Here is a 12,107-nt window from a genome sequence, read left to right on the forward strand (position 1 = left end):
AAAGAGGGCAACTGCTGTTGTACTTTTTCAAATCCCATTTGGGCTGATGTTGTTTTTGCTCTTAAGGCCATGAGGCCTCTTGTATGTGTGCTCAGGCTTCTTGATAACGAAAAAAAGCCTGCTACGGGTTTCATCTATCAAACAATGGAAAGGGAAAAGGGGCAATTCAAATGGTTTCCGCGGTAATGAAAGCAAGTATAGAGAAATATTTACAAGCATTGATAACAAATGGAGTATTCAACTTCATCATCCATTGCACGCAGCTGGCCTCTATCTAAATGTTGAGTGGTATTATTGCAATCCACTAATTGAGAATAATGGTAAAGTGTTGGGTGGCCTTTGTGAATGCATAGAGAAGCTTAATATAAGTACTGAATTCGTTGATAGAGGAGTTGCCGACATTTAGGACGGGTGGAAGCATCTCTTCATTGAGTGTAGCAGTAAGGCATAGAACAAATAAGAAGCCAGCTGAGTGGTGGAAGAGGTATGGAGCACATGCACCAAAGTTGCTACTGTTTGTCATTTAAATATTGTGTTTGACTTGTAGTACGTCGGAATGAGTGCATATGGAGTACTTTTGGGCATGTAACTTTGTATTAAATCATTTAAATTTAGAGTTTCAAAATGTAGATTTATTTAAATTAACATTGAAATTATAGTATTAATTCACTTCAAGAAAAGACTTGAGAATCAGATGTTGCAAGACTTGTATTACATTAAGTATAGCCGATCTGCTATGCATCGGAACCTTGTCGCAATCAAAGCACCCATGTGCCATCATGCATGTGAACTTGGAGCCATGCCGTGGCATGTAGTTCTTCCTTTTTCTGTATTATTGGCCAATTTACAACCACTTCCAATCTAGGTAGTTAATCCCAGCGTTTCACGTGGAGCTCCCGCGGTCCCGGTGCGCCACAGTGCCTGACCGCGACGGTGTGGTCCGTGACAGCGTGAAACAAGATCCCGACGAAATCTGGGCGAGATCCCACTATCCCGGTGTAGTAAATCCCAACCTTTCCCAGTGAGACCCCGCTAATATTTCTTTCTTCTTTGTTTTATTGTTTCTACTTTCACCTAAGAAGAAGAAGTAGAATATGCTAATGAAGATGATGCTTATCTTTGATTCCTATGCTAGAACATGCATTTGAGTTTTAATATTTAGTTATTTTATTACTCTGTGTTAAAGACTTCAATATGCATCATCTTTATTTTTTTGACTTTTGTTGGAAGAGTAAGACTTGTAGATTCTTATTATTAATTATGAATGTTTCAGAGTTTGAGTCATTTGTTAATTTTGCATTAAATATAGGTTTATATAATATTATTCATGTAATTTGTTCAAAAACATAGCAATTATCCCGCCTATCCCGGAACGCGCTAACCCGCTATCCCACCTTTTGCGGTTGGCAGCAACACACCGCTATCTGAGATTAACTACCTAGCTTCCACTGTCATTGCTGTTCAGGCGTGTTTTCCATTCGCCTCATATTGTTGGTTATGTTTCTGTGTACTAGTGCTTGTGCACAATTTTCTGGTCATGTTTCTGTATCGTATCTGGTTTTTACCTTTTTTCTATGGTTGTTCTTGTCTCCAATGACAGCATCTGGAGTCATTGGTTCTAATAATGCCACCTTCAAAAGCGAATCTACTTTATCTTTGTGTTCTTGGGCAATCCCTCTATCACACTGGACTGGAGAATCTCATAGGGTAGAATTACATGAATTGACAAGCAACTATTGAGATCTGGTTCTTTGTTCAATAACTATCCAATCACTTAAGATACAAAGCAAATGATATTGCTAAAATTGAACGTGAAGAGTTTAAGCAACCTGATGCACAATTGGTCGCCTCTATGATGTAGCTCATAATCTATATATTTATTACTGTTGAATGATAGATCAAGATCTTTGCTGAGGTCAAATTGCTTTTGACTGGTGATGAGCTTACCAAAATGATTAACAAACCTAATAACATGTGCATGGTGTTAATCCTTCATTGCCTCACTTGGATTTTGAATCTGTGTGTAACAAAATTTATACAAATTCTATTGTTCCCAGCAAGAACCTGTTGGTACCTGTTGTGAGTCCCTCATCTTGAGGCTATGTTAGCTATGTAGTAAGTAGCAGATAGCGTAGCATAGCAGCCGGCCTTCAAAACGCTATAGTGGTATGGCCGCTACGTCGATGTCTATGGTAACATTAGAAGCAATTTATACCATAACAGAGGGGAAAGGGAATGGCTGAAACAGAAACGGAATAACAGAGTTCAGGAATGAAGGTACGTGGATGAAGAATGATGCAGAGAAGAAAGAAGAGCACGGTGGAGAAGAGAAGTGGTTGGTGAGAAAAAGGAACTGAAGAAGACTGCCGTTTCAGTTTGTAATCCTTTTTTCTTCGTCATCTATGTTCTCTTCTTCCTTAAAAAAAAAAAACCTCTGTTCTCATGAAAACAGGGCACGTACTCAAGAGAAGAAGTCAGCCTTTTATATAATTAATTTTTATAATAAAATATTAACTGCAAAAAGGCAAAAAGTATTAGAAAACCCTAAACGGATTAAAAGAGGAGGGTATTTTAGACAATCTGTGTTGCAATTACTGTTGCGTGTTTTTTCAGAAGATCGCACTTCATCTTCTCTGCTATTCCGCCGCTATCAAGGCCGCGACGACCGCAACCCTAATACGCGACGCTGTCTTGCGTAGCGCAGAGCCACTGCGACGCTCCGGCGCGATCGCTACTGACTACAGAATATGTTAGTAGTTTGATCCATGTACTAAACTCTATTAATAGGGATACTTAGACTCAACCTGAAATAAATGTGGAAACTAGGAAACAAATCATAATAATAGTAAGTAATATAAAAACTAATCTTAAGAGATATTCTAAGATACTATAATATGATAACTGGATCCTAGGAAATAAACTAATATGCACTGATATATATAACATTGTGTAAAAGTTTTAGAAGATTTGCTGAAGTTCATTTTGCATTTATTGTCAAAATTATTACCATCGTTGATATCATGTTATAAACCGAAACAGATAGATGACTGGCGTGACATAGCACTCCCAAAGGAACTAGTCAGGATGCCAAGGGCTAGATCTTTAGGTTCAAATTCTGTTGCAACAGGATTTGGAAATGAGCATCAGTCATTGGGCTCTACTGCTACTCTCCACCGTCCTAGGTAAACATGTTCTTAAATGATGTCTTTTTTGTTGTTGTGAATTTCCAAATTTCAATGGTTATATGTTTTTATTTCCAAAATGGGGAAGCCAGCAGAGAGAAAGAGTCACATTGTACGATATTATTCTTAATGCAGCCCAGGGTCTGGCTCTGCTGTTGCAGAATCAACACATCAGAATGGCACGACAAAACATCGTTTTTCAGAATTGCGGTTTGATGAAGATAGTCTATTTAATTTAGATGATGAAGGGCGAGCAGAAAAACAGCAATGTGCTGTTGCTGCTTCAAATATCATTAGGAACTTCTCTTTCATGCCAGATAATGAAGTTATAATGGCCCAAAATCGTCATTGTATGGAAACAGCATTCCAATGCATTGAAGAGCATATAGTAGGTGAGAAGTATTGCCGGTTGAATCTTGTTCATTTTTTAGTTTTGCACATATGATTGATGGTTATAAATTATAATGATAATGATAATCAGTTTTAGTTTACACTCTTACTGTCTTAGTCATGGTTATCAAATCGAGATTCAAATCGTGAATGTAAGATCTATTTTTCGAATTGTGAATCAAATCTTAATATGAAATGTAAGATATATGACCAATAAAAATGTCGTTTTTTAGAGAAAACTTGTGACATAATAAAATTATTAGCTGTTATATTATATATGAACCTCAAAATAGTTCAAGATTTTAGTCATAAATCAAATGACAAAGGTAAAGTGGTTGGTTAAACAAAATTAGTGGTGAGTGTCACCAAGTTTAGGCAGTGATTAATTTGAATAAATCGAGATCTATCATAGTGAATTGAGATTCAATAAAATAAATTGGGATTCAAGATGAGATTCATGTCCAAAATAGATACAAACTAGTGATTCTTATTGATTGGCTTCAATTTAGTATTGAATTGAGATATGTCTTGCATGTATGAATTGATAGTAATGACTATTCTCTTAGTTTTTACAGTTTCGACCGAATTTGGTTTTGGTCCCTACCATTGAGTATTCTTTTTTGTTTTAGTTTTAATCCATATTTTTTTACTTAAATGAGTTTTGGTCCCTGTCATTGAGTCATGATGCCTATGGAGGATTGGTCCTTAGTGTTTAACCAGTATTAATGGTCTTACAGGGGTCCAAACCTTAGCAGTATGTAACTATAGGGACATATACCAAACAAATTTATAGGGACCAAAACCTAAATGAGGGACACATATAGGACCAAATTTTTCCTTAAACCATCCTTTTATTATTCTTAATTATTTAGGAAATTATTAAGCCCTAATATGGAAATGGTCGAGTGAATTTGGATGTGATTTTGATATTGATGTTTAATAAAAAAAAAAGTCAAGAAATTTAACATTATTTTATACGTTATTCTACAGCATGTTTGCATGGAATTTACATTATCTTGCCTGATGTAATTATGATATGTTTAATTGCTGAGATCTTATTTTTTTTTGAGAAAAGTAACTAGATCTAATATATGTTCATATTTTATTGGGGACAAAATGCTTCTTTGCAGTCGGTGCACTACTAAAGACAGATGGACATTTAGTATGAGTTATCTAATTTTTTAATGAACTTCTGAAGTATTATGGATTAACTTCTTGATGTTTAAGTCCTTTATGAATTAAATTACAAATGACATGATATTATATGAAATAAATAATAAATAATTATGAGTTGGAGCCTGGAGGTTGGGTTGTATATGGTTGGCAATCATGCATGATATTTCCTAAGCATCCCATTTTTATGCGACTGCTTATGGTTTAAAGTTTGGGAAATAATTATAATAATAATTATCATTTACATTTGGTGCATTTTTTGGTTGAAGATAAACGCAAGTACCAATATCTTGCCTTCTGCTCATTTGCCTTATGCTCATTTGGTTGGTTTGGTGTTTTGGAGTTTAATAGGATAGGATGTTATCGTTAGTCATTACTTTTCTTTGTAATGTATATCCTAGAGATAATTTGGTGTTGTGGACAAAAACAAACTTTGAGTTCGACTATTTTAAATCCTGTTTTATCTCAATTTTGTAAAGATAATAGCCATCTTTTGAAAATTGAACCGGTTGTGGAACATCTTAAACTTCTACATACCCATTGCACCAAAATGTCTTATTTCTGGAAGTTTTTTTTCTTCTCCACATTCTCATTCAAATATGTATTGCCTTATATTTAAAAGTCTGAATTGTGTTTTCATAATATTGATAGAGGATGAAGAACTTGTCACAAATGCTCTAGAGACAATTGTTAACTTGGCTCCACTACTGGATCTTCGAATATTTAGCTCGTCCAAGCCTTCATTTATTAAAATAACGTAAGTGATTAATCTACTTTCACTGTTCCTCTTGCAGGCTATTATAATTCTCTGTTTTCGATTGATAAATGGTTGTATTACTTACAGAGAGAAACGTGCAGTTCAGGCCATCATGGGGATATTGAATTCTCCTGTCAAAGCCTGGCATTGTGCTGCTGCTGAATTACTTGGGCGTTTGATAATAAATCCTGACAACGAACCTTTCTTGCTTCCATTTTTTCCACAGGTAAAACTTTGTTTTGTGCATGTTTTACCTTGTTCATTTGTTGGTTTAAATATCTTTTTTGTCTTTTTAAATATACTGCCTTTGTTTGTAGTCCCTAGTAATTTTTTTGTTTATTTCTAATCCATGAAACATATAGAAATTGTTTTTTGGTTCATTATTTTGATTTATAATATTTGTTCACGTTGAAAATAATTATTGTAATATTTGGACCATATTGATTTTACTAAATTATGAATCATATAAGAACAAAATCAATATGGTCCACATAATACAGGGAATAATTTTAAAACAAACAATTATTAGAGACTTAAAACAAAATAAGAAAAAGTAGATTGTGATATAGTTTATAGGGACAGAAATAACATTTAAACCTAATTTATTTTATGCTGCAAAAATAATCATCATTGATTGATTACTGCAGATACACAAACGTCTAATCGACCTTATCAGCTTACCAGCATTTGATGCACAGGCAGCTGCTATAGGTGCACTCTATAACCTTGCTGAAGTTAATATGGACTGCAGGTTGAAGATTGCTAGCGAGAGATGGTAATCTACTTATTTTGTATGTTTTAATTGTTTTTGTCTAAAAAATATATTTTGAGATATTTTATGGTTCTGTGAAAGAATAAAATCATGATTTGATAATTTTCTTTAATTTCGCAATGAATTTTGAAAATGAATAGTAATGCTAACTAATTAGAATTTCTCAAACTCAGGGCAATAGATCGATTGCTCAAAGTGATTAAGACGCCGCACCCTGTTCCAGAAGTTTGCCGAAAAGCTGCCATGATATTGGAGAGTCTTGTTTCTGAGCCTCAAAACAGAACTTTGTTGCTAGCTTATGAGAATGCTTTTGCAGAGATACTTTTCACAGATAGCAAATATTCTGATACATTCGCAAGGATATTGTACGAACTAACATCTCGACCAAGTAACAAAGTGGCAACAGCTCGTGGCATCTGGGGCATGTAACTCTTAACCATGTAATTGTTGATCTTTAATACGGCTTCAATTAGTGATCAGTTATATAGCTCTAGATTTAGCAACTTGGGTAGCTCTTGGATAACTGGTTCATTTGAAGTTTCAAAATGTATGTATTTATGTCTATGATTGTACCATACATTGTGTGTAATCAAGTAAGCTTTTGTAGTTTGGTTTTCTTCTTTTTTAAGATGATGTGAAGATTAGAAACTTTGTTAGATGTGTGGATAGAAAGTGTGGATCCTCTCAACTAATTTCCCTTCCACATTCCACCTCTATCTGCAAAATCTCTAACTACGAGTATATCTTCCACTTTAGTCCCATGTGTAACTTCCAATGCCAATGTTGTACACTCCTGATTTTCATCCTTCAGAGTGACTTTGACTTGGTATGTAGTAAAAAATCAGGCAAGTCCTGCATCCGAAATAATTACAAGCTCATGGCCAAAATCCAACAGGATTTAATGGTACAGCAAAGAAATTATTCCAAGAATAACAAGATGCTTATAGGATAGACAAATCCAATTAGTAAGAAATTTCCTACCAAAAACAGATACTGAACAAAGCATATACATGTTGTGCTTGTTCTTACTATCTTATCAGCAACAACAGTAACCATCAAATCAAAAGGCAAACAATTTCAAACGGTTCACATAATCCATAGAAATAAATGAGTGCATTGCAGTGATATAAAAAAGTACAAGAGATTACCTGCAATCTTGCACTCCCTTTAAAAATTTCGTTCAGACGAGAAGCTTTTTGTCCATTCATGGAATACATACGTCATAGAGCAGTTTGATGTGTAATCCTGGTAGTTTCTTTGCTTGTCCACTACGTCCATGATTCTGGTGGTTTGGATGAACCAGTCCTCCAAAACTATTATTACCTCGATTCACCTTCATATTCTTCATAGCTTCTATTTCTCTGCATTAGATATTAAAATAATAAATATACAACATTATTAAATAATGATGTAATGGATTGGCATGAGACTGACTGCACCTTTTCCTTTAATGTTAAGAAAAATTAGATTTTGTATTTACATTTAGACCAATACTTCCACGTTTGTAATTTTGATTCATGAACTTTTCAAAATACCTTTGCAATTAATATTAGAAGTAAAAAATTCGGACAATTCACATAAACGTCTCTAAAAAAAATTTTAAAAAATTAATTTTTTCTTTAAAATTTTGAACTGAATTTATTTTTTGAAATTTTGCTAATTATTGTTAATTAAAAAATTAATTTTCTGGTAGTTAGAAATTTCAATTTTTAGATTTACCGGTTAACTAAATAACTATCTAAAAATTTATTTTTCAAATTTTTTAGTTCGAAAAGTAATTATTTGAAAATTTCAAACAATAAATATTATCGGTTTATAAAATTTTTAACTTTATTTTGTCTATTCAAATTTTCAAAAATAAAAAAATTTGATAGATAGAAGATGGATCCTAAAAATTTCAACAAGAGAAGTAAAAAATAGTAAAAGTAAAATTGGATTTTTTTTTTAAATTGTGAGGATAGCAGTTAAAGTGAGGGGTATTAAATCTAATTTTTTCAATGTTTTATTATTACTTTTTATTCATTTAATTTTAAATATGTTTGGTCCAAGCGCATAAAGTTTGTACCCCTAAAATTGCTAAGTGCAAACAAGCCGCCACCCAACCTCATCTGCATTCTCTATTGTTCGTATTCTTCTATTTCTGAATTAAGTTCAAACTAAAGGGTAATAGATCCCTCGCACGGATCTATTTTTTTAATTCGAGATGCGTTTGGTGTATAGTTATTTATATAGAGTGTATTGTAATCATTCTAATTTTTAAATTGAAGATATTAAAACAATATTAATTTTAAATAATTTTTAATAATAAATATTTATCTCGTGTTTTATTTAAAAGAGATAAAAAAATATGAAAATGTGTCATTTGTTATCTTTTTTTGTTATATTTATTAGTGTTAAATATTTGTCATGTATTTTTTATATATTAATAATAAATATTTGTTCCGTAGTTTTTCTGAAAATTGATCAATGATAAATATATACTCCATGTTTTTTTATTTATGAGCAACAAATATTTATCTCGTAATTTTTTTATATTCATTGGTGACAAATATTTGTCCCGTATATTTTTATATTATTATTGAGAAATATTTATCTCGTGAAATTTTAATATATCAATGACATATATCTTTTCAGTGTTTTTTATGCTTATTAGTGATAAATTTGGGTCATGTATTTTTTATGCATAAAAAAATATATATTTGTTTTGTGTTTTATTATGTTTGTCAGTAATAAATATTTATTTTGTGTTTTTTATATTTAACAATGATAAATATTTATCGCATATTTTCTTTTATATTTATCATTGACAAATATATATCACATATGTTTAATGTATCAATGATAAATATGTAACCCATAATTTAATGTATCAGTCACTAATATATAACCAATAATATCATGCATGTTTAATGTATTAGTGACAAATATATATCACATATTTTTAATTTCTTATAACTTTTTATATTTATCAGTGACAAATATACATCCCTTATTTTTTTAATGTGTTAATAATATATATTTGTCTGTTATTTTTATTTTTATCAGAGATAAATATTTATCCTATTTTTATGTGACTCATAATTTTTATGTATCAATGATAAATATTTGTCCGGTATTTTTTATAAGTGATTAATATGTATCGCTGATTTTTATATTTATTTAATGACAAATATTTATCTTTTTTTTAATACTTATCATTCAGAAATCTATGATCCAATATAAATGAAAAAAATTGTCATTTTTTTTTTATATATATACCATTCATAAATATTTATCTCATATTTTTTTTTAATATTTATCAGTGATAAATATATATCTCTTATTTTTGTGTATCAATGATATATATTTGTCACGTAATATTTTCATATTTATTGGTGACAAATATTTATCATGTGTTTTATTTATTTATATTTGACAGTGATAAATTGTAATACCATAAGTTAATTGTCTAGAATATAACTTGAACATTAACATAATTCGACAAAACAGATGATTAATACAATCCCGACACAAAGTCATGAAAATGTATTCATACACATACTAATCCTTCAAAGAAAAACATAGAAATATGGAGTACATAACACATCCATGGTTCAAAATAGTTCCCCATAAATTATAAGCAAACTATAGTGTAAACTGATACACATCATTTCTTCAACATGTGATCTAAGCCTTTTTACCTGTAACACATTTGAATAAAGTTGGATGAGATTACATCTCAGTGGATCCCAGTAAATAAAATTAAATCAATTAGCATCCTAATTTGGGACTATATTTATTTCCTGAGTTTCTTTTCAATGTAAAGTTTTGACTCTTTCTAAATATTCAAGTCATTAGACGTGAGTAATCTAACGGCTTAAACTCTACCTAACAAGCATGTCATAAAGACTACATTAATTTTACTAATGCCCTCTTCTTGTTAGTAACTTTATTTTGGTAAGATTGGACATAATTACGTCCGTAAGTGGTGCCCCACTTACCCCTCGCTTTCGTCGTATATAGACGGAGAATTCATCTAGCTAGGATGAATCCTATACTTCTCACTTTAATCAAATATATAGGAATTATATATAACAATTCATACACATATACACACAAATATAACATCATCTATTAATACATCTATTAAAGACTACCATACACTCAACCTTGAAAATTATTATGATAACATAAGCTATTAAGTCAATTATATCATACAAATCACACAATGTAAAATAAAATTTCAGAGAAATGTTTAAGGTGGATTTTTCCCAAAACAGTCCCAAATTTATGTTATAACAACTCAAAATTGAGTTTAACTACAGAGTCAACTGACATAAACTTACAAATATCAGAATTGAGTGAATGAGTACTCTTTGGAAAGCTTATGACGTCTACTTTATAGATAAAACACAATGACAGAAAACAAAACAGAAACAACAACTCTGGTCCATCTTGTAATCCATTTCTCAACATCCATACTCAATCAATCATCACGAATTTTGTACTCAATTTGAAGGTAATTAAGTCTAGTTTCCAGAAAACAAAAAATCATTCAAAACAGATGTCTATAGAAAACGTTATGACCAAAACATCACACATATGTCATGCGAAATTCAAGTTGATAATATTCCTTCTATCGCACTAATTTCCTAACAATTCTTTGCAACAATAATGCTACAAATCATGAGTAAATCAGTAATGAGCACATCAAAAACAGTAGCAAAAATTTCAATTTACTCAATTCTACACTAATCTATTTCAAAATCCCTAAATCCAACCAAGAATAAAATAAAAATCATTTTTCTTCGTTTCAAACTCTTAAACCCCAAATTCCTAACCTATGGAACACATTATTTCATACATGCATGAATGAGAGATAGGAAAATGGAAACCCACATCTTATTTCTAAAAGAATGGAGAAAATGATTGTACCCTCAACTCTTTCTACATAGACTTCTAGCAAAATGCACTTTTCATTTCTCTTTTCTTGGGTTGTCAAATGTTTTTGGTTGTTTTCTCTCTTTTTCTTCTTTTCTCCTTCTCTTCTTCTTTCTCTCACTCTTTCTTCTTCTCTATCTCACCATTTTTTTTCTCTCCCTTTCTTTTCTGTTTTCCCGTTCTCTCCTCCCCCTTCCTCTTTTTCTTTTTCCTTTGTTTTAATTTATTTTACTTTACAACTTTCCCCTTTTCTATTATTATTATTATTATTATTATTATTATTATTATTATTATTATTATTATTATTATTATATACTAACATGTAAAACATAAAAATTACTACAAATTATTAATGCTAAAGAGGGATGTTACATCATTCCCCCTTAAATAAATTTTGTCCTCAAAATTTAGTAACTTACCTAATAAAACAAGTGAGGATACTTCTCCAAGATTTCAGACTCAAGTTCCAAAGTGGCATCTTCGGGCGACATACCTTCCCAAACAACCTTCACCAATGAAATTGCCTTTTTTCTTAATGTTTTCAAGCTGTGGTCCACAATTCGACTTGGTACCGGTTTAAAAGTAAGGTTTGGCTTCAATTGGATTGAATCATAGTGTAAAGTTTGTGACGGGTCATGAATGTAATTTTTGAGTTGAGACACATGGAAGATATCGTGTAATCCAGACAAGGAAGGAGGTAAAGCTAATTGGTATGCCACTAGACCTACACGACGAAGGATTTGGTAAGGACCTATGAAACGAGGACTCAATTTTTTTACTCTTACAGATCTTCCAATACCTATAGTGGGAGTGACTTTAAGAAAAACGTGATCACCTTCTTCAAATTCTAGAGGCCTTCTTCTGTTGTCAGCATAACTTTGTTGTCGACTTTGGGCTATTCTCATTTTATCTC

The 12,107-nt window shown here is 31.6% G+C and overlaps 1 protein-coding gene across 1 annotated transcript in view; it reads left to right on the forward strand.

Annotated features, from left to right (window-relative positions):
* LOC101505343 (armadillo repeat-containing protein LFR) overlaps positions 1 to 6,880 on the forward strand; it is an 11,174-nt gene extending 4,294 nt beyond the window's left edge. Inside the window, exons 3-8 of the mRNA XM_004497951.4 lie at positions 3,040 to 3,182; positions 3,318 to 3,574; positions 5,397 to 5,502; positions 5,590 to 5,728; positions 6,150 to 6,277; positions 6,448 to 6,880. Of these exons, the coding sequence (XP_004498008.1) occupies positions 3,040 to 3,182; positions 3,318 to 3,574; positions 5,397 to 5,502; positions 5,590 to 5,728; positions 6,150 to 6,277; positions 6,448 to 6,703 (1,029 nt within the window). The 3' untranslated portion in view covers positions 6,704 to 6,880. The remainder of the gene's footprint in view (positions 1 to 3,039; positions 3,183 to 3,317; positions 3,575 to 5,396; positions 5,503 to 5,589; positions 5,729 to 6,149; positions 6,278 to 6,447) is intronic.
* Positions 6,881 to 12,107: the final 5,227 nt, after the last annotated feature.

Source organism: Cicer arietinum, chromosome 4 (assembly GCF_000331145.2).
Source record: "Cicer arietinum cultivar CDC Frontier isolate Library 1 chromosome 4, Cicar.CDCFrontier_v2.0, whole genome shotgun sequence".
Taxonomy (NCBI): Eukaryota; Viridiplantae; Streptophyta; class Magnoliopsida; order Fabales; family Fabaceae; genus Cicer; species Cicer arietinum.